Source organism: Phoca vitulina, unplaced genomic scaffold (genome assembly GCF_004348235.1).
Source record: "Phoca vitulina isolate PV1807 unplaced genomic scaffold, GSC_HSeal_1.0 scaffold58, whole genome shotgun sequence".
In the NCBI taxonomy this organism is placed as follows: Eukaryota; Metazoa; Chordata; class Mammalia; order Carnivora; family Phocidae; genus Phoca; species Phoca vitulina.
The window spans coordinates 6,311,833-6,335,131 of record NW_022589761.1 but is presented as its reverse complement, the minus strand read 5'-3'; the positions used below and the strand labels follow the sequence as shown (position 1 = coordinate 6,335,131).

The following is a 23,299-nucleotide window of genomic DNA, read 5'->3' as shown; positions in this document are numbered from 1 at the left end:
TGTGGCTCTGCCAGGGGGGCTGCTCCCCTGCCTTCCCCCTGCCACCCCGCATAGGTCTACCTGTCTCAGGCTTGGAGTACTCCAGGCACAGCACCTCAGCATCATGGGCCTCCACCTTGACCAGCTCATCCATGAAGTGCAGCTCGTGGATCCTGGGAGACACACACTGTCCACTGTACCCTGCCTGTGCCCCCAGCCCTCAGCTCTAGGCGCTCTGCCAGCGAGGCAACATGGGGCACTCCCTGCCCTGGCCAGCTAGTCTAGGGATGCCCAACCACTCTTCTCACCTAGAAACCTGCTACCTTAAAGGCGGCAGTGCCAAGCCTGGGCCATCCAAGTGGGCACCCAGCCCCTTATGGCTCCATGGGGCAGGTCTAGGATAGTCCTCTGGGGGAACAGGAGTTAGGGCAGGGCTGTGTCAGAGGAGATCCCTGGGGGTGGGGGAGGGACCAAGGGTCAGAGGTCATCCTCAAGGATAGGACCTATGGGTGAGGAGTACTTGATTCCAATCTCCCATTCTTAAAGACTCTCAAATCTAAATGTCCTCATTCCCTCCAAATAAAATCAACCAACCAACAGGCCATCTAGGATGATATAAGAGACAGTCATCTCAGGTCCTCCACTCTTCCTGTGTGATCTTAGCTTAGCCACCGGCCTCTCCTGCCTCAGTTAACCCATCTGGAAATGGAGCTAATACCAGCACTCCCATCAGAGGGTGGGGGAAAGGGCTAAGTCGGTCGGTGCGCACGGCGGCAGGCGGGTGGCCAGCCGGGGACGAGTGCTATACCCGAGTTAGCTCGTGACTGGTCTCACCTCGCACGACAGAACGCTGTCAGTGTGCGCAGCCCACGGACACATCAGGCTGCCTCACACAGTGACTGGTGTCAAAACAGTTGCCACCATTTAAAAACCATAGAATTTCACGAAAAACCATGCACTTCACTCTTCTTGGACAATGGGGACATCGGACAGTGGAGCCTGCGATCCCGCTACTGCGTGGGAGCTGCCCCTTTAAGATGGAGCCCATGCTCCCCCCATCCCTTCCCTTCCTCAACAGCCTCAGCACCCAGGTGGTCACAGCTGTCATTCGTCAACGTAAACCTGGTCCCTGTGAGAGCACTCATATTCTGTCAGCACCTACTGCGCCAGAAACATCTTAAAAAAACCTCCATAGTGTGGGTAAACAGCCTGCGCCCTCAAATGTCCCATCCTCCCGGCCCCCCTCCCAGTGTCACCAGGGCCCCCCGTGCTCCAGCTGGCAACCTGACTATTCAGCACTGGTGTCACCTGGCTGGTAAAAGTGTCACCCTACCCTAGAATGCAAGCTTGCCTGTCTACCACACAGGCACCGTTCACAAGCCCCAGCTGCTGAGGTCCTGGGACCTCCCCTATCTCAGCCCTCTGGAAGATACTTCTCAGCTTCGGTTCTCAGGGATGGCTGGTTTCCAGACTGCCATTCACAGTCCCTCATTCCCAATGGGGAAGCGGAGGTGCCCAGGCCAGGGCTCCTTCCCACCACCCTCAGGATCCAAGCCTGAGCTGGGAAGCGTACATTAGTCACCCGCCAGGCCTCACTTGCCTCAGATTTCCACTTCGGTCGCCTGAAGCCAAGTGTTGGCCATCAGGACTGACCTGCATGACTCGCACCCCAGCCTTCACGTCCATAGGTGTCCCATTCTCACTGCCCCGGTCTGGGAAGTGGGACATGTCCTGCAGGTGCTGGATGTCATTCTCTACATACACTACCTTCAGCAGGGTCTGCAGGAAGGAGAGGGCTGAGGTCAGTGCTCTGGGAAGGTGTGAAGCACCTCTGCAGTTCTGTCTCCCAATAGCCCACCTCCCATTCTTCATTAGTAACAGAACTCCAGATTTAACCTTCCCTACTCAGAATAACTGTTTCTTAGCCTCCCTTGCAGCTAGATGAGGCTCTGGGAATAAATTCTGGTCAATGAGATGTAAAACAAATGAGAACCCTTCTGCTCCCTTTTCCTTTGTCCTGCTCCCTGGAGCTCCAGCAGCCATATTGGATGACAAGGACAAGAGCTACTCCAAAAGGGCAGAGTGGAGAGCTGAAGGCTCTTGGGTCTCTAAGGGCCTCCTGCAGCTGCCAAAACAGCTTGGACTGGTTATCTCCAGACTATTTTCATGAGTCAGAAAACCAAATTTTTATCTCTCGTTTTGGGTTTTTCTATTCTATGCAGCCAAATATAACATGTATATCACAGGTGTGGAAGAGAAGATGGTAGTACTGGGTTGGGGGTCGGGGGGGTAAAGGGGCACCTGCTATACACACCCTGCATTAAGGGCCTTTTCTGCTCCAGCCACACTGACTGCTCAGGTTTTCCAACTCACTGAACTCTTTCCTACCTCAGGGACTTTGCACAGGCTATTCCCTTGGCATAGGACACTCTCCCCTCCCCTTTTTACTCATTCCAATCCTCCGTATCTCAGCTCAGTTGTCTCCTCCTCTAGGAAGCTGCCCCTGACACCACAGATAAAATCAGATGACTGTTATATATCCTACCAGCACTTCCAATTTTCTTTCATGGTGCTTATCATGCTTATGATTCTATCATAGGGGCGCCTGGGTGGCTCAGTCGGTTAAGCGTCCGGCTCTTGATTTTGGCTCAGGTCATGATCTCAGGGTTGTGAGACTGAGCCCTGCATTGGGCTGCACACTCAGCCCCTCTCCCCACTCATTCCCTCTCTCAAATAAATAAATCTTTAAAAAAATTATTATTTATGGGGTGTCTGGGTGGTTCAGTTGGTTGAGCATCTGCCTTCGGCTCAGGTCTTGATCCCAGGCTCCTGGGATCGAGCCCCATGTCAGGCTCCCTGCTCAGTGGGAGTCTGTTTCTCCCTCTGCCCCTCCCCTGCCTGTTCTTTCTCTCTCTCCCGAATAAATAAATAAAATCTTTAAAAATGATTATATCGTAATTTGTATAGTTACTGGTTCACTGCCTGTCTGCCTCTCCTTACTAGACTGTGGGAGCCACCAGAGCAGGAGGAGGGTCTGTCTTAGGCATTGATGTGTCCCCAGCAGGTAGCACAGCACCTAGCAGAGATCTTAATAAGCATCCGCAGGTTAAATGAATGCACGATTCACGTCTCAGCTCCTAAGAGACGCTCCCTCACTGACCTAGCATTAGCAACCATTTCTTCAGCAAGGTATTTTCTCCCTACCCTCCCATCACGGCTCCCTTTGGGTCCTGCCAGCACCCTCACCCAAGACTTCAGTGTGGCAGTGAGCTAGACAGGGGAAGCCCCTCCCTGGTTTGGTCCTTCCAGGGAGCTCTGACTCAAGACTTAGGGAACTTCATTTCTTTTGAATGTGTCAGGTTGCCCAGAGTAGCTGTGTTGACACATACCCAGAGAGCAGGAGTTGACTGGCAGAGAGAAGCAGGAAGGATAGGCCATGCTACCTCAGAAAGAAAAAGAAGGAAAAGAGAGAAGCAAGAGAGAGGGAGACACAGAGTGTTTCCTGGTTCCTGCCCCCAGTGAAGCTTAATACCAAGGTCCACAAGACTCTCTCTTGCCCCTATATCCTAGATTAAAGGACGCCTCTGTTCCTCCTAAAATATGGTTCACAATTAAGCCACTCACGTTACTGAAGATATTTTTCTGCCAGTGAGAGTCAGGGCTGTTATCCACATTCCAAAAGCGGATGGTATTGTCTGAGGAACAAGTAAGAAAAGTTCCTGATGGCAGACAAGCTCTCTGATCTTCAAACTCAGGATACACCTACAGTTACCAGAGAATAAGGCAAAGGGCAATTCATTACAACCATTTCAATGACAGCATTGTGATATTCTATTGCATTTTGGTGAAAAAAAAAAAGTATGTTGCAGATAAATAGGCATAATGTAATGTCTTCTATGTTAAAAATAAACAAGAAAAAAAGGACCCCAAATGCTACTATATATTGTCCATGCACCGTCTTCAGCCCGGGTCATGAAACATCCCCAAACATCAATTTCCACGGCAAATGGTTCAGCTCAGTCAAAAATCACTAAGCACAAAAGGAAACAAGGTACCATGAGCAAGAAGCAGCAGAAACAATAGTCCAGCTTCAAACACTGACATTATTAGACAGAATATAAAATAACTATGTTTAATATGTTTAAAGAAATAGAAGAACTTTGACAAAAGTAAAAGTATGAGTGGCCAGCCATAAACTATAAAGAATAACCAAGCAAAGCTGAAAAAGAACAAAATAGAACTATTTCTAGAAACAAAATGCATCTCAGAGAGTGAAAGAGGTAACACATAAAGGGATTTCAAAATACAAAACACTGGGTTCTGAGAAGATGATAATAGCAGCAGCATAGATTTTTAATCTAAAAATCCTATCTTATGAGTAATTCCTTTAAATGTAGCTGGATTAAACTCTCTAATCAAAAGGAAATTACTGGCAAAATGTTTAAAAAAAAAAATCCACTATGGGGCGCCTGGGTGGCTCAATCAGTTGAGTGTCCCACTCCTAATTTTGGCTCAGGTCATGATCTCAGGGTTATGAGATTGAGCCCTACATCGGGCTCTGTGCTTGGTATGAAGTTGGCCTGAGATTCTCTCTCTTCCTCTTCCCCTGCTTGTGCTCTCTCCCTGAACAAATAAATAAATAAAATCTTAAAAAAAAAAGACCCACTATCTGTTGTCCATTAGAGGGTACTTTATATCCAGACACATACAGAGTGAAAGTGAAGGTATAGAAAAAGATATTCCATACAAATAGTAACTAGAAGAGAACGTTGTATGTATATAGTACTACCAGACAAAATAGATTTTAAATCAAAAACTGTTACAAGCGACAAAGTAGGGCATTATATATTGATAAGGGGTCAATCATCAAGAATATGTAACAAAGGGCACTTGGGTGGCTCAGTTGGTTAAGCATCTGCCTTCGGCTCAGGGTCCTGGGATCGAGTCCCACATTGGGCTCCCTGCTCAGCGGGGAGTCTGCTTCTCCCTCTGCCTCTGCCCCTCCCCCTGCTCGTGCCCCCCCAAATAAATAAATAAAATCTTTAAAAAAAAGAACATATAACAAATACAAACATATACACATAACAACAAAGAACCAAAATACATGAAGCAAAAACTGACAGAATTGGAAATACACAGTTTCGTAACAGTTTGAGACTTCAACATTCCATTTTCAATAAAAGACAGATCTAGAGAGATTATCAATAAGGAAACAGAGGACTGGAAAAACACCATAAACCAAACAGACTAACAGATATATAAAGAATATGCCACCCAATAACAGCAAAATCCACATTCTTCTCAAGTGAACATGGAGCATTCTCCAGAATAGACCACACATTAGGTAACAAAACAAGTCAATACATTTTTAAAGACTGTTATCATACAATCTTCTCCAACCACACTGGAATGAAATTACAAATAACAGAAGGAAATTTGGAGAATTAACAAATACATGAATATTAAACCATACACTCTTACACAATCAATGGGTTAAAGAAGAAATCAAAGAGAAATTAGAAAATACTCTGAGACAAATGAAAATAAAAACACAATATACCAAAATTATGGCATGCAGCAAAAGCAATGCTCAGAGGGAAGTTTATAGCTGTAAATGCCTACATTAAAAAAAGAAGACTGAGGTGCCTGGGTGGCTCAGTTGGTTAAGTGTCTACATTCGGCTCAGGTCACGATCCCAGGGTCTTGGGATGGAGCCCCAAGTCGGGCTCTCTGGTCAGCAGGGAGTCTGCTTCTCTCTCTGCCCCTCCCCCTGCTCATGCTCTCTCTCAAATAAATTAAAAAAAAAAATCTTAGAAAAAAAAGATCTCCGGGGTGTCTGGGTGGTACAGTTGGTTGTCTAACTCTTGGTTTTGGCTCAGGTTGTGATCTTGGAGTCATGGGATGGAGCCCCACGTGAGCCCTGCAATCAGTGCAGTCTGCTTGGGATTCTCTCTCCTTCTGCCCCCACCCACCGCACTCACTCTCTCTCTCAAAATAAAAAAAATAAATCTTAAAAAAAAAAAAGATCTCAAATCAGTAAGGTCTCACCCTAAGGAACTAGAAAAACAAGAGCAAACTAAACCAAAAGCTGGCAGGAAGAAGAAAATAAAGATTACAATGGAGATAAACAGTCTTTCCCCTCGCCCCAGAAATGGAAAAGGCGATCCTAAAATTCATATGAATTGTAAGGGACCCCAAGTAGTAAAACAAATATTGATAAAGAACAAAGTTGTAGGAAACATACTTCCTAATTTCAAAATTTACTACAAAGCTACAGTAATCAAAAAAATGTGCTCCTGGCATAAAGATAGACCTACATCAATGGAATATAATTGAGAGTACAAAATTAAACCCATACATCTATGGTGAATTGATTTTCAACAAGTGTGCCAAGGTTATCCAATGGGGAATGAATAGTTTGTTCAATAAATGGTGCTTGAACTATATATTCACATGCAAAATAATGAAGTTGGACCCCTGCTTCAAGTATATACAAAAATTAAAAGAGATCAAAGACCTAAATGAAAGAGCTAAAACAATAAAACTTTTTTTTTTAAGTAGGCTCCACACCCATTGTGGAGCCCAACACGGGGCCTGAACTCATGACCCTGACATCAAGACTTGTGCTGAGATCAAGAGTTGGACACACTTAACTGACTGAGCCACCAGGTGCCCCTAAAACAATAAAACTCTTAAAAGAAAAGTTAACTCTTCATGATTGTGGATTTGGCAATGGTTTGTTAGCTATGACACCAAAGATACAAGCAAGAAAAGAAAAACAGATAAATCAGACTTCATCAAAATTAAAAACCTTTGCACATCAAAGGATACCATCCAAAAAAAAAGTGAAAAGATAACAAAAGAATGAGAGAAAATATCTGCAAAGCATATATCTAATAAGGGTGTAGTATCCAGAATACATAAAAAATTCTTACAATTCAACAGCAAAAAGACAAACAACTGAAGTAAAAAATGGGCAAAAAATTTGAATAGGCATTTCTCCAAAGGTATACAAATTACCAACTGGTACATGAAAAGATGCTCAACAACATCATTAACCATTAGGGAAATGCAAGTCAAAACCACAACACAGTACCACTTCACAAACACTAAGATGGCTATAATTTAAAGGCAAAAAACAAAAAACTAGTGTTGATAAGGATGCAGAGAAATTGGAATCCTCATACATCACTGGTGGGAATGTAAAATGGTGAGGGGCGCCTGGCTGGCTCAGTTGGAAGTGTGCGACTCTTGATTCAAGGTCGTGAGTTCAAGCCCCACATTGGGGTGCAGAAATTGCTTACAAAGAAAAAAAGAGGAATGTAAAATGGTACAGCTTTGGAAAAGTTTAGTGGTTCCTCGAAAGGCTAAACAGAATTACCATTATGACCCAGCAATTCTGCTCATGGGTATATACCTGAAAGAACTGAACACAGATATTCAAACAAAGCTCGTACATGAACATTCAGAGCAGCACTATTCCTAATAGCCAAAAGGTGGAAACAACACAAATGTCCATCAACTGATGAACAGATGAATAAAATGTGGTATATCCACACAATGGAATATTAATCAACCTTAAAAAGGAAAGAAGAACTGAAACATGTTACAACATGGATAAACCTTGAAAATATACTAAGAGAAAGAAGCGAGACACAAAGTCCACATATTCTATTATTCCATTTGTATGAAATATTCAGGACAGGCAAATCCAGTGATAGAAAGCAGATTAGGGCTGAGAGAGTGGGAATAGGGAGTGATTGCTTAACGGGTACAGAGTTTCCTTTTGGGGTGATGAAAATGTTCCAGAACTATATAGTACGGATGGTTGTGCAGCATTATGAAGGTACTAAATGCCACTGAGTTGTACATTTTAAAATGATTTAGGGGCGTGCCTGGGTGGCTCAGTCAGTGAAGTGTCTGACTCTCGATTTCAGCTCAGGTCATGATCTCAGGGTCGTGAGATGGAGCCCTGAGTCAGGCTCTGCACTGAGCTTGGCGTCTGCTTAAGATTCTCGCTCTTCCTCTCCCTCTGCCCCTTCCCCCCAACCTGCGCATGTATGTGTGCACGCACACACTGTCAAAAATAAATAAATAAAAAATAAAATGGTTTAAATGGCAAATTTTATGCTATGTGTATTTTACCATAATATATATGTACACTTACATCCCCCTAAATAAATGGGGTCATAAGGGAGAGAATATGGTATATAATGGCTACATGATCAGATCACGTAGATGTAGTATAATTATTTTTAAAAATTGAGGGAGAATGGAAAGAACATATGCAAAAAAACTGTTTTAACTCTTTTCAAAATTGAGTAATGGTCATTCTTAGACTGTTGTACCTATAATGTGGGAATAAGTAAATGACTAACGGGGATATTCTAATTCCATCATCCCCCACATCTTTAGCTTTCCAAAAGCATCAATCCAATACCTATGAGCATCCCCAGCACTTAGACTGTGAATTTGAAACACCAATTCAAACTGAAAACAGAACTCAGGGCTTCTTTAAGAAATGGCCTAGGTCTGGGATAGGAAATGTACAAGATGAGGCTGGAACATCTTGTCATCTCAAACAGCAAGGTAGCTCCCAAAGAAAGACTACTAGGGTCATGTCCAAAGGACTCAGGAGCCAACTTGGAGAGGCTCCTAATGGTCAAAGATGGGACAATCTTAGCTTCAATAATGTTAATAATTGCAATGGATTAAAATATATCCAATATATTTACATATATGAGTATATAATGATATTAAATAAAAACAACTAGTTACCTTTAGAGGACAGGGAACCAATTCATTATCTTGAAAACTGGTAAATAAAGGGAAAGAATCAAGCATTTATCCTGCCTTTCCTATATGAAGTGTACCACTGGGTGACCAAATGGTAGATGAGGGGAAGTGTTTCTTCATATAAGTAGTCCAACTAATAAAAAGAAATGATAGAATTAGAATATCACCATACTGCAACCCCCAAGGAATAAATGGATCTAGGCATTGAGCATCAACAGCTGCTAACAATAATCAATAAACTGTACATTTCCTTCGTGTGGTTTTCTAGATCTGTGTTATTTAAAAAAAAAAAAAATATGAAAGATAGAGAGTTAGGACATTGGGAGTTGCAGAAGGAGAGAAAGAATCAGGTAGAGGCAATTTTAAAATTGTACTGTCTGTTCTTTCCAGAACTGATAAAATGATGCACCCACAGATATTTTTGTTGAGGAGACAGATACGTATATAAATAACAGGCAGATGCAAAGGAAATGAACTGAAAGAACACATAATAAACTAATAACAAAGGTGAGCGTGAGAAAGAGCAGGATTGGGGGGTGGGGAGGTGATCAAAATAGACTTTAGCTTTATAATATTTCACCTTTTTTTTTCCCAAGGAGAATATATTTATATATAAAATTTTAAAGTTATTTCAAAAACATTCTTGTTAAATGAGTAAAGTGCTATCAGCAGAAACGTCAGATCCACGAAGGCAGATGGATTCAAGCAGTCAAAGGGCTGAATAATGCTTATTCAAAAGGATCACGTTATTTCTCCCAATTCTGAATTGGGCCACTGAAAACATAATTTCTCCAGGACAAATGCTCCTAGCAGTAAGAAATTTTCAGAGGCAGGGGGAGGTAGAATACAATTATTTCCCCCACCAGTTGTCTTATTTGCAAGGAAAACAGAACAGCTTTAGAGAATGAAAACACCCCAAAGACTCATTCTCCGAAAACTTCAACACTTGACAAAGCACTCAGCTACACAAGCGGCCCTCCACAGCAAGTTCTCCGAGGTCCACACGCCCCTGCCACCGTTCTCCCCAGTGGCTGCCTGCCTCTGCCCCTCACCTCCTGAAGGTCTCTGCTTGACTGTCACGTCCTCAGAGAGGCCTTCCCTGATCAGAAGATGAGGCTGGAACATCTTGTCATCTCAAACAGCAAGGTAGGCCTTCTCCTCTCTAGAACAGAGGCCTTCTCCTCTCTAGAACAGCACCCTTGGTCCCCTTTCCCCTACACTGTTTTGTCTTTGCAGAGGTAGTGCCGCTTGGCTGTTACTGAGTGTGTGTGAGTTTACTCTCCCACCCAAATGTGAGCTCCAGCAGGGCAGGACTTTTGTCAGTTTCCTTCCCAGCTATGTCCCCAGCACCTAGAACAGCATCCGGTACCAAGCTGGGGCCATGAGTATCTTGTGAAGGAAGGGCTGAATGGGTTCCCTGAACTGCAGAAGCTTTTCCCAGCTGAGCCCCGGATGGGAGCTGAGCAGGGGCAGAGGTAAGAAAAGAGGGGCTCACCTCCACGTTCCAGACGTAGGAGCTGTGGAAGAGCTCCGACCACATCTTGCCTACTTTGTTGATGTCTTTGACATCCCAGATGTAGATGCTGTGGTCCTTATACACGCAAGACAGCCACTGATGGATGGGGTCGAAGGTCAGTGCCACTGTATCCGGGTAGGCTGCTTCTGCCTTCCTGCGGAAGAGGAAGCTAACAAGGCCACATGGTCATCAGTCACCATCAATGTCAGTGTGAGTAGTGACAGCTGCCTCTGGTGACACTCGAGCTGCCTCTTGCCTGGCAATGCCATCCCTTATGATAACTGGGGTGGTTCATCTCCCACTCCAACTCTAGTCTCTCCTCCCTCCTTCTTCCTTTGCTTTTGCTTCTAGTACAGAGGTTGTAAACTGGAAGCTTCTGCCTGGCCCCTGAGACATCTGAATTTTCACCTCCCCTCATTTCACCCACCCAAGCTCCATCCTCTCTTTGAGCATGGAAGGATGATGGGCACGTACCTTAGTTCTTTCTCATTAGCCCCACCAGCACATGACCAAAAATCCCTATGCCAGGGGGACTGGGGAGTTGTCACCTGGCCTGGGGCCTCCTTGCAAAGGCTACAGTTTACTGAGCACTTACTACGGCCCAATCTGAGAGCTTTAGCTACGCTGAATTCCCAGTCTCCATGAGCGGTAGGTACTGTATTTCACAGATGAGGAAACTAAAGCACACACAGCGAAGATGGCAGAGCTGGGCGGCCTGGCCACCGCAACACAGCACTGTGGGTCACTTGGAAAATGTACCCAGGAGGTAGTGTCTGGCGGTCTACAAAGAGGCAACCCCAGGCACCCAGCACCCCCTGGTTAGGTGGCCCCTCCCCCCAACAGCCTTACACCACAGCTCAGCCCTTCCACCCGCTCTCAACATGGCAGCCAGAGGGCTCTAATGCTTAAGGCTGACCATATAACTAACTCCAATGCCTGAAATCTCCAGTGGCTACCCACTGACCTCCGAAAAGACTACAAATCTCCCCCTGCCAGCCTCCATCAATGTTCAGACCTGTCTCCTAACATCCTCCCCTGGCGCACTCCGGCCATGCAGCCCCTAGCTGTCCACGCAACACGCCAAGCCCAGGGCGTTTTGCCCATCAGGTCTTTATACTTGCTGTTAGGACCCACCTCTCCACAGAGCTGGCTCCTCCTCACCAGAGACACCTCCTCTGGCTCCCAAGTAACACAACCCCACCGCCAGGCACTTTCCTTCCTGAGTTCCTGGTTTATGTCACCAGAGCACTTAGGGCTATCTGAAACGACCTTGTTTGTATACTTGTTTATCATCAAGCTCCCTCACTAGACCGCAGATTCATGGTGGCAGAGATTTTGCTGCTCGCTCTAACTCTATCCTTCCAGCCCAGGGCTGGCCAGGTGGGTACGTTAAGCTGGAAGCACGAACGGATGTCAGCAGACAGACTCTGGGTGGGCCCCTCTCCCACCCTCTGCAGGGCAGTACCTGGGCTCCAGGCCCTGGGCCACGTCCACCCCAAGGTAGTGTGGTTTGGGCAGGTTCGCGAGGTACTGCAGGCTGTGGGCCTGGAAGATGCGGACTATCCCATCTGTGCAGCCGCAGAAGATGAGCTCTTGGCTGACACACAGGCAGGAAGATAAGGAGACCTGTGGGGGCAAAGGGGACCCAAGTGGACTTGATGCTCCATGTAACCCGGTGCAGAGACATAGGGACTAACAGAGCAGACGTCAGCCTCCAGAGAAGCCTTAGAGTTCCTTGGGTCTAAGAAGCCCATTTCAGCAAATTGTAAACTTCTGGAATCAGGAATATTAGCAGTCACTACAGAAGGAAATGTGCCAGCAGGCAGGCAGAGGCACAAACTGCGACAGAACTGTCATCACTGTCTATAGAGGAACTCAGCTGTGTGTGGAAAATCATCTGCTCAGCAGACTATGACCTCAGAGAGGTAACATGCAGAAGCACGGTGGAATTGGGGGCTTATGTTTTATTCCCTATTGTTTAAAAACAACTTCAGAGAGATTAGACTTCAGAGCAACACGGAAAAATGTGACTGTATATAGAAAAGGCTCTCGGACTATCTATCCCGCCAGGATACCCAGATGGAAGGGGCAGAAAGTGCCAGACCTCTGGATGCCGATTAGAGGAGCTTTTCCAAATCTAGAGGGACTTAATTTATAAGTCATTTAAGACAACTGCTCAGGGGCTAACCATCCATCTGTCGAAAGCTTTGGACTTGCTTAAGCTGCTAAAGTTCTAGAAAGAGGATTCAAACGAGAAAAAAACAAATGATGTTTAACCATCTAGGAAAAACAGATGAAACTCCCAATTCTTCCACAGGCCTGATGCCATTAGCCCTAAAGGTGAGTTCTAGAGGGGAGCCACAGGAGCAGGGCTAGGAAAAGGAGGGAAAACCATGATGCTCCTGCTGAGAGCCATCCAGTCTCAGAACAGGAAAACGGTTTGGATTCAAACCCTCAGAACCTGAAGAAAAGTGGTTCTGCAATTTATAAATATGTCACCCTTTAATTTAAAATGTTACGTATTTCTGGGGCGCCTGGGTGGCTCAGTCGTTAAGCGTCTGCCTTCGGCTCAGGTCATGATCCCAGGGTCCTGGGATCGAGCCCCACATCGGGCTCCCTGCTCGGCGGGAAGCCTGCTTCTCCCTCTCCCACTCCCCCTGCTTGTGTTCCCTCTCTCGCTGTCTCTCTCTCTCTCTGTCAAAATAAATAAAAGAATCTTAAAAAAATAAATAAATAAAATAAAATGTTATGTATTTTTAAAATAGTCCTTTTTTGACTGAAAAACAAAGTGAATAATACCTTAGATTAAAAAAAAAAAAAAAGATGCAGTCTTCCCACCAGCTACGAATACTCAGTGAAGAAGAGAAATGGGAACTGGGTCAAACAGTGATGGGAGAGAATTGTAACCTTGGACCCATGACAGGGAACCAGGAACTGTGCTGCCTGCCTTCTATTTATTATCTCATGGGACTCCCTGATCAACTCTGTGAGGTAGGCAGCAGGATTTCCATTTTACAGATGAGGAAACTGAGGCTCAGAGAGGGAGAGTCACTCACCCAGAGTCTCACAAGCAGAACTTTTGAGGAGTCAGACCCAGAGCGAGTGGGATCAACTACCAGGCAGGGATATTACTGAGCCTCCCGGGAAGAGTGTTCTTCCCCTTGTTGGCAGGGAGGAGTGGTGGGGTACCTTCAGGTTGATCCACTTCTCCAGCACCCTCTTCTCGTTGAACTGGCAAAGGAGGCCCGAGTAGGACACACAGAAGGTACTGCCCGCCATCTGGCCCCGGCCGCAAGCCACGCCGCAGAAGATGTTGTTGTGCAGCTCACCCAGGATGCCTGAACGCCCTACGAGGGGCACCGTGCCTGTCACCTGGGGGCATAGCAGGGCACGGTAAGACACTGTCCACATGGCCTAGATCCCAGCAAGGTCACAATGGGACTCTCATGGCCAGAGACTATGACACATAGCTCAACAGAAGGACGCTAAGACATTCCTCCAAATGGAGAAGGGAAGAAAAAAACAGAACACACACTTCCAGGCAGAGGGGCTGGAAGGCAGCAGTCCAGGAAAGAGATCTGGCCCCAGGGTCAGTGGGTGGGGAGGAGATTTCCCAGCAGGGCCTGACAGCACCTACAGAGCAGGCCCAGAAGCAGAAGTTGAACCAGAGGCCAGACAACCTTTGAGGCCATTGCCTCCAAATCTCAGGTAAAAACAGGAGTCCATACTGCTCCTAACGGTTACTCCCCCAGCCTGGCTAAGGGGCAGGGTAAGAAACCTACCTTTGCTTCTGTGGAGACTTCCAAGAACCAGAACCTCACGTGCCGGTTCCCTACGGTGACAAAATAGCTGCTGTCCTCTGAGAAGGAGAGGGCGATGACCCTGCACGATACCTTGTTGGAAGCCACCACAATGTCCTTCTGGAAAAAATCAATGCAGACAAGTTTATGCCAGCACCCATCCACTGGATCATTTGTGCCTTTGCTCTCAGCCCTACATCTCCTCACCCTCCCCTGCTCCAAGTCAGTTTTCTTTGGGTCCTCCAGTGAGCTGCTTTATGGAAAAACCTATGTGTAGCATTCTTATCTTTCCCAATACAGAGGAGACTTGAGGCTTGGAAAGGTTTCCACATGTAAGTTCCAGAGCTCTCCCCAAAAGTCCATGCTCTACAGCTCACACACGGCTGAGCCTGCACAGCATGAAATCCTCTCGATAGTCCTATGTGGAAGGTGCTTCTCCCCACCTCTGCCAGGCGCAGAGAGGTAGTGTCATGTGCTTAAGGTCACACAGCAGGTAATCAACAGAGCCAGGATTTGGTACCCACCTCTGCCACCCCCAAGTCCTCCCCTAGCTGTTCCAAAGTCCAGCCTTCCAGCACATAACTCATTGAATTCTCACAACTCAATGAGGTAGATGCTAGCATATCCATCTTACAGATGAGGAAACAGACTCACAGAGAAGTAAAGTCACTCGCTCAAGGTCACAGCTGGTCAATATGAAAATAATTATGTAGGGGCGCCTGGGTGGCTCAGTTGGTTAAGCGACTGCCTTCAGCTCAGGTCATGATCCTGGAGTCCCAGGATCGAGTCCCACATCAGGCTCTCTGCTCAGCAGGGAGTCTGCTTCTCCCTCTGACCCTCCCCCCTCTCATGTGCTCTCTCTCTCAAATAAATAAATAAATAAATAAAATATTAAAAAAAAAAAAGAGAAGAAAATAATTATGTAATTCCACTAGTTGAGAGCTTGTCATATGCCTCACAGTAAGTGTCTAGAACGGGGATCAGCATGCAATAGGTGCTCAATAAATATTTTTTGGATAAATGAACACTTTACCAAATTATTTCATTTAGTTCGCTCAATGCCTGAGCCTCAGAGTGCTCTGGCAGCTGGCTGCCTGCCCACACCCCCACCGGTCGTCTCACCTTCCAGTTCCAGACGTTGAGTACCATGTCGTGCTGGTAGCCCATGGACACAATGTGCTTCATATTGGGGGAGAAGGCCACACAGGCCACGCCGTACTTGTGGCCCACCATCTCTGCCACCTGACTCTTCTCATCCACGTCCCAGATGCGCACAGCAGGCCTGTGCCCGTTCTGGGGAAGGCGGGGCCGTTACTGCGGATAGGTTCTGCACCAGGCAGGGCTAGAAGGGCTATTAGGGCTGAAATTGGCATTGCCCCAGGATGTGTCCAAAAGCCGCCTCCCCCATCTGCCATGGGGCTTTCTGGCCTAGGGAGAAGCTATTCTAGGGAATTCCCAGGCCTACTGGGGGGTAGAAGGAATGGCCCCAGATCCCTCCCCACCCACTCAATCACCATCACAACTCACCTCCCCCGTCACTATGTACTTCCCATCAGGGGAGAAGGCCAGAGCACTCAGAGACTTCCTGGGGGTAAGGAAAGGGGCTGGTCACTGGTTCCAAGGGGGGGTAGGCAGCCGGACCCCTGTCTGGCTGTGCTCACAGAACTCTGCCCACTCTCTGCTTCCAAGCCTTGAAAGAGGCCAGGAGAGGGGAGTGACAGCAGGTCCCACAGAGCCAAAGCTGCCTGTGTGCCCAGCACAGCACACAGGGCGTCCCTTGCATTCCCTGCTGCCAGAAGGGGGTCAGTGGCACAGGGAAATGGGGGTCAAAGCAAAGGCCCCAAACCCAGATAGGGGGGTCACTGGACAGGGACCTTCCTTTCCTCTCCCTCAGGAGGGGTGGGCTCCCTAAGACCCCACCCACCCTGTAACCCCGAGAAATTCAGGTACAGGTAATGGCACAGATCTGGCCTAACTATGGGGGGTGGTACTGAAGGGCAGATCCTGGCAGACCGCACCCAGACACAAGCCTGCAGCACGCGCTCCACAGCTAAACACGCATGGTGTTCTGGAAAACCCATGAACAATTAACACCTTTCTCTCCAGCCTGCACAAGGACTGAGTCACCAGACTCGTCTGCGTGTTTTCTTGGCAGCAAGTTTCATGGTTCCCGGACTACACTGTTGTTTCCTTCTCCCCTCTCTTTTTTATCTGTGCTCCTTAATAGTCTAGTAATTGCCTCCCTCACCTGAGTTAATTGGTGTGCAAATCTGTAAGTAAATCCTGCGTTTTGACAATCTCAGAGCATTTATCATCATCACCTCAACTCTGGTGGCCTCCCATCGCTCCTACAGCAGCAGACAAGGCAAGCCGCCTATCCGATGGCCACTTGCCCCTGCTTCCTCACCGACAGAATCCGAGTTTTAATTAGGATGGCAGCACCCCCAGCGCGAGTGCAATCCCTCACCTCTCTTGCAGCCACACGGGCACAGCTGCATAGTTCACTCTGGCCAACGAGAGGTAAGCTGAAATGCTGTGTGTGGTTTCCAGAAGAGCTTCTCAAAGGGAACTCTTTGCCCTGATCCCCAGTCATTCCCCTTCCGAATCAAGGACATGACAGCCAGAACTCCATCTCGGACCATGAGACAGCCTCAAGAACAGGAGCCTCACAATAGGCATGGTGGAACAGAAAGGCAGCCGGGGGTTCCTGACGCTTGCAGAGACACCAGCCGCCTGGGTGCCACCTCCAGACTTCATCCGCGCAAGAAGGGTGTATGCCCTCGTGTTTGAAGCCATGCTTGCTGGGGGTTTCTGTTGTCTGTAGCCACTCCTAACCTGTCGCCTGCCTTGAGCCTGTGCCCGGCTCTCTGCAAAATGCTATACGGACATCACTGCACTCATTCCTCAAGGGCACTCTGTGGAGTCAGGACTCTCAGCCAGTTTTGAGATGAGGAGACCTCAACACAGGGAAGTCCTGCCCATGTGACCTAACCTGACAGGGCAGGGCCCCGGCCACACATCAGAATGCCCTGCAGAGCCTTTGTAAAATGTCAAAGCCATGCTAAGACTAGTGAATGGAAGTCTGATGAGGAACAGGGTAATATCTGCAATTTCAGAGAAGCTCCCCACAAGATACTCACTAATCACCAGAGGAAAAGAGGCTTCACAGCGGGAAAGCCTGGAAGACACCACCTTCACCAAGGGCCCGAGTGAACACCACCAGTCATAGGAGAGATCAATATCTAGCCTCTTGCTAGAACGCAGAGGCGAAAGCAGCATTCCTTCTGCTACAGAACCTCAGTCTATGAGGAAACATCAGACAAGCCCAAAGGCTGGGGCATTCTACAAAATACCCGGCCTGTAATCCTCAAGTGTCAAGGTCATCAAAGTCAAGAACAGATGAAGAAACCTCTTCAGACTGAAAAAGCCTGAAGAGACAACTAAATGCAACGTGTAATACTGGACAGAACCCTTTCGCTCTAAAGAACATTCTTGGGGGCGCCTGGGTGGCTCAGTTGGTTAGCGGCTGCCTTCAGCTCAGGTCACGGTCCCAGGGTCCTGGGATCGAGCCCCGCGTCGGGCTCCCTGCTCTGCGGGAAGCCTGCTTCTCCCTCTCCCACTCCCCCTGCTTGTGTTCCTTCTCTCGCTCTCTCTCTCTCTGTCAAATAAATAAATAAAATCTTTAAAAAAAAAAAAAAAAAAAAAGAACATTCTTGGGATAAATGGTAAAACTTGAAAGAGGCTTAGATGGTAGTGATGTACCAATTTTAATTTCCTGCCTTTGCTGATCGTATTGTGGTTTTGAAGGCTAATGCTCCCCCCACCGGAAATACACACTGAAATAATCAGAGGTACAGGGGTGTCATGTCTGCAGCTTGCCCTCAAATGGTTCAGAAAAAAAAAATTACCACATATATAGACCAAGAATGATAAAGCAAATGTGGCAAAAGAACATTTGGGGAAAATGGATGAAAGGTATACAGGCATTCTTTCTACTGTTCTTTAAAGTCTAAAATTATTTCAATATAAAAACTTTAAAAATTGCCAATACCCTGAAGTGGCCTCTGTCTCCGCCTCATCTCGCCCTCACTCACTCCTTCATTCCAGGCACAGGACTCCCTGGCTGCTCCTCAAAAACTCCAAGATTCTTAACCACTGCAGGGCCTTTGTGCTTGGGGCTCCCTCTACCTGGAACACTCTCCCCACACTTTCACAGGGGTCACCCCCTTACTTCTCAGCCTCCAGGAGGCCCTCCCTGGGCCCTCTGATATGGTTCCCCTCTCCTCCACCATTCTCTGCCTGCACACCCATCCTAACACGTCCTCATTCTTTCCTCCACAGCAATGGTCAGAGTTGGCTAGTAATTTGCCAACTGGTTTAGTCGTCCCCCACCCCGCTGAGCTATCAGCTCTACAAGAGCAGAGATTCTCACTGTCCTCAGCACCTGGAACACTACCTAGCACAAAGCAGCAGAATGTAGCTGAACCAGTGGGTGAGTGAATGAGTTAGTCACCCACCTACAAGCTTCCAAGCAATGTGGGGAAGGGGGTAGGTGCCAGGACCCTGGTCCCACCCCTACCCAATGCCCAGGGCCCAGCCTACCTGGCAGTGTTAAAAATGTGCTGCTGCTTGTTCTCCTTGGGATTCAAAATCACCACCACACAGCTGGGGAGAAAGAGGAAAATGTGCCCAAACTAAAGGACGTACTAGGGTCCAAGGATGATTCCATTCCCAATAGAAGAGCCCACACATAAATAAGGCTCCCTCTGAACAGAAGAGTCTCTCCTCCCCCTCCAGGTATCTATGCTGAGAATTCTAGGGCACTGCACATTATTAAATAATATATTCTTAAACAGAAACCAACACTTCCTCTGTGGTAACTATTCTGTCAGACCCTGGGCTAATAAAGACCTTATGGGCATAATCTCTTTAAATCCTCATAACTGCCAGGTGAAGTCGGACATCTTAGTCCCCTTTTAGAGATGAGGAAACTTGCAGCCCAGAGAGGGAAAAATCCTTTGCCCAGGGCCACCCAGCTGGTCAGGGACAGAGTGGGGATATGAATCCATACACTGTCAGATTCAAGAGCCCACCCCTGTCCTCTATCCTGGACTGCATCCCAAAGACTGAATAACGGATACAGTTCATTAAGAAAGACTACAGGTCTGGCTTGCCCTATAGGCATGAAAGGGTCCCTTCAGTGCCTAGAACAGTGCCAGGCTAGATCAGTATCTGTGTAATCAACAGCAGGAGGATATCTTTCAGTCCTCTCAACTACCCAAGAGGAGGATATCACTAGTTCTGTTTTATGGATGAAAAAGGAGGTGCTCACAGAGGATCACGTGGTGGAGCTGGGCCACAAATCCAGTTGTCTGACACCACGCCTTGGGTCTTTCCCAAAATTGCTGCCACCTCCCACCTGCAGTCACAATAAGGCTTTCATAGTGCTCACCACAGGCCAGGTACTATCCTAGACACGGATGGGCCCAGGGAATCCTCTCTGCAGCCCTCAGGGGTAGGTAGCTTATCTGCAGCCTACATATGGAAAAGCCACCATTCACTCACCCTGCTAGGTAGGCCACGTGGCCTGTGCTGGGGTCACAGGTTAGGCCACTGCTGTTCTGGGCTGTGATGCCAAGTACCTTCTCCAGTGACACCTGTGGGGAAAAAGTCCAAGTCAGAAGGACCTGTCCCAGGAGGTCCTTCGTGGCACCAGTGCTTCAGCCACCCACTCAGTCCCTGTGACCTCCAACACCGAGCTTCTACAGTCAGGCTACCAACAGCTGACATTTGTTCTTCTCAACATGGCTTTGAAGGACACAGAATGGTGAGGAAGACAGACAAAATCCCTGCCCTCCTGGAGCTCACATTCTAGTGGTGATGGGATGGAGGACATAAAAAACATCAAATATGTAAAATAGATGTCAGGTGATGATAGGAGCAAAGAGAAAAATAAAGCAGAGAAGGAGACTAGGAGTATAGGGGAAGGAGAGAAGGCCTCACTGAGAAGGTGACCTCTGAATAAGTTTCTAAGTATTTTATATGGATGAAAGGTTTGAAACCCCACAACAACCCAAGGAAGAAGGCACAATTGTCACCCCTATTTTATTTTATTTTTTTTTAAGCTTTTTTTTTTTTTTATTTGACAGAGAGAGACACAGCGAGAGAGGGAACACAAGCAGGGGGAGTGGGAGAGGGAGAAGCAGGCTTCCCGCTGAGCAGGGAGCCCAATGTGGGACTCGATCCCAGGACCCTGAGATCATGACCCGAGCCGAAGGCAGACGCTTAACGACTGAGCCACCCAGGCGCCTGTCACCCCTATTTTACAGATGAGGTCATTGAGACTCAAAATCCCACACCTGTGGAGTGGCAAGGTTGGGCTACAAACCCAGCTAGTCTTTGGCTCCAAAGCCAGTACCCTGGGCCCTGCAGGAGGGACAGCAGTGAGCAAGAGTGGACACCATCTCTTCCCTCAGCAAATTCACAGTCTAGAGGTTCAACAAGAAACAAATGAACAGTCACATTTAAAATTTAAAAATTCTCTAAGCAAAGCAATTTAAATGGGCGAGTCTCCATCACGGTTGATTAAAACTATTTAGAATATGGACTATTAGAATTGTGGTATTTTCATATCCTGAATATACTAGCTTCTAATTATTACAAAGTAAAGCATGCTCAAGCAAGTCCTTGGCCTCAGAAATGAGAGGCAAACATAGGATAATAATAGCTCACACTTCTTGAGCATTTACCAGGAGCCAGGCACTGTTTAAATACCTATAGCTGTACTGACTTATCTAATGTTCACAATAACCCTGTGATGTGGGCATTATCATCATCATCTCCATCTTACAGATGAGGATATAAAGGGGCCCAGAGAGGTAACCCATCCAGGAAGGAGCAGCACCAGGACTCTAACCCAAGCAATCAGGCAATGGCACTCACATCGTTTTTTATATCTGTCAATCAGCATTACTGGGTATTAATATAATATAATGGTCATTTTTAAAAAAGATTTTATCTGTTTATTTGACAGAGAAAAAGAGAGGGATCACAAGTAGGCAGAGCGGCAGGCAGAGGCAGAGGGAGAAGCAGGCTCCCCCCTGAGCAGAGACCCTGACGCAGGGTTAGATCCCAATGCGGGGCTCGATCCCAGAACCCCGGGATCATGACCTGAGCCAAAGGCAGATGCTTAACCAACTGAGCCACCCAGGCACCCCATAATGGTAATTTTTAAAGTAGATCTTATGTCAGCCAGAGGGACTCTGTGCCACCAAACAAGAAAAATAAATAAATGACACCAATTACCCAAAATACACAATCAGAGCAGTAGTAGCTACCACTAATAGAGTAATTGCAATGTGCCAGGTATTGTTCTAATGCTTAAGATATGTGAGCTCACTTAATCCTCACAAATACCCTACAAGAGAATCTTTATATTATATTTATAAATATATATTTCCATTATTATCCTCATTATTCTCATTTATATTATATCCCTATTTCCTCAGATGAGGAAATTGAGGCACAGAACAGTTCATAACAAGAACAGAATTAAGGGGGCACCTGCGTGGCTCAGTGGGTTAAGCATCTGCCTTTGGCTCAGGTCGTCATCTCAGGGTCCTGGGATAGAGCCCTACATCGGGCTCCCTGCTCCACGGGGAGTATGCTTCTCTCTTTCCCTCTGCGCCCGGCTCATGCTTACTCTCTCTCACTCTCTCAAGATAAATAAATAAAATCTTAAACAAAACAAAACAAAACAGAATTAAGGTTTAAGTCTGGGTCCAGAGGCTGCTTAACCACATTGCTTACTGCCTCTCTGAAATTGCTATTCCTCTATTTTATACACAGGTTAGAGCTCACAAGGCACTTTCAGGAACATACAAGATAAGGGCTATGAAGTACAGGATGCTAGGTAAAAGATTAAAGTAGATGTCTGTCTTAGGCTGGGGTTCAAGAAGACCTCTCAGGGTAGGGATATTCAGGCTGAGACTTGAGGGATGAAGAGCCAGCCAGGTGGACTGCAGCGAAAAGCCCAGAGGACTCAGCAAACACTTAGGAGGTGGTAAAGATCTTGGAGCCTCAGGAAAACAGAAAGCAGGCTAGGGTGACTGACCATTGGTAAAAGGGAGGACAATGGAGGTATGGCCAGAGAGGTGGGCAGGGTCCACTTGCCCAGGCCTTGCAGCCAGGAATGGGTGATATAATCAGAGTGCAGCAGGAATCTTTGTGGCAGGAACAAGATCCACCAGCATCTACCATGTTTCCACCCTCTACCTGGACTCTGCCAAGCAGGTCATAGTCACAATTTCATTTCTGCTCCCTGCAACTCCATGGTATGGTTATTGTAACTTCTATTTTATAAAAACAGACTTTGTAGCTCAGAGAGTTGGAGAACAATTTTTTAAATTGCTGCTGTGCTAATGGAATTCCCTCTACCTACTCTAAAATCTTTGTTTCTCTAAGGACTCAGGGAACTGTTCTGTACGCCACCCTCCCCCCCCCCCCCGGAAGCGGTGCTGAGATTTTACAATTACTCAAATGGTCTCCATAATTTGGGGTGGCAATATGTAATAATTCCACACTGGTAAGGGAGAAGGAAAGAGAAGGCAGGTAAGGCGAGAAGGTGGCGTGAACTGAGGGACAGACGAGGTAGGTAGGATTGGGGACTGAACACTGGTAGATACCCTAAAGATCCAGCGAAGAGAGAGGTCAACAAAAACGGAAGGGCCCAGAGAGACATCTAAAGGTGACTGAAAGAATACGCAGGAAGGAGGGAGCCGATGGTGATTAGAACTAAAATACACTCGGAGGGAAGGGAGAAATGAGCTAGGAAAGGTGGGCACTACCCGAGAGAGGAGGAAACGGGGGAGTGGGAGGAGCCCTGGCTAACGGGGCGGGACCTTGAAACGAAACCGGCCAGAGAGGAGCCTGAGGGGACGAGCCGAGGGCTGATAGGCGGGGCCAACGATCTAAGGGCGGGACCAGGGGAGGCCCAGGGACCCTAGGGAGGGCAGGGCAAACAGCTCCTCACCCGGTTCTGCACCGTGTCCTCCGGCGCCGCCGAGAATCGTGTCCGCCGCCGGAGACAGAGCGGCGGAGCGGGGGGCGGAGAGCCCTGGCCCCTCCGCGCCGGAACTCCCACCGTGACGGATGGCAGCTTCTCGACTGCATCGTTCCGCGCGTAGCCTCCGGGCCCCAAGCCTGCCAT

At 47.3% G+C, this 23,299-nt stretch overlaps 1 protein-coding gene across 2 annotated transcripts in view; it reads right to left on the bottom strand.

Annotated features, from left to right (window-relative positions):
• WDR62 (WD repeat domain 62) overlaps positions 1–23,299 on the bottom strand; it is a 42,114-nt gene extending 18,815 nt beyond the window's left edge. For both annotated transcript variants that reach the window (XM_032390171.1, XM_032390172.1), the window contains exons 1-12: positions 23,123–23,299; positions 19,657–19,748; positions 18,694–18,756; positions 15,619–15,676; positions 15,214–15,384; positions 14,074–14,211; positions 13,481–13,663; positions 11,757–11,917; positions 10,271–10,460; positions 3,604–3,741; positions 1,580–1,758; positions 61–152 (exon numbers count right to left, since the gene is read on the bottom strand). In XM_032390171.1, the coding sequence (XP_032246062.1) occupies positions 61–152; positions 1,580–1,758; positions 3,604–3,741; positions 10,271–10,460; positions 11,757–11,917; positions 13,481–13,663; positions 14,074–14,211; positions 15,214–15,384; positions 15,619–15,676; positions 18,694–18,756; positions 19,657–19,748; positions 23,123–23,299 (1,642 nt within the window). The remainder of the gene's footprint in view (positions 1–60; positions 153–1,579; positions 1,759–3,603; positions 3,742–10,270; positions 10,461–11,756; positions 11,918–13,480; positions 13,664–14,073; positions 14,212–15,213; positions 15,385–15,618; positions 15,677–18,693; positions 18,757–19,656; positions 19,749–23,122) is intronic.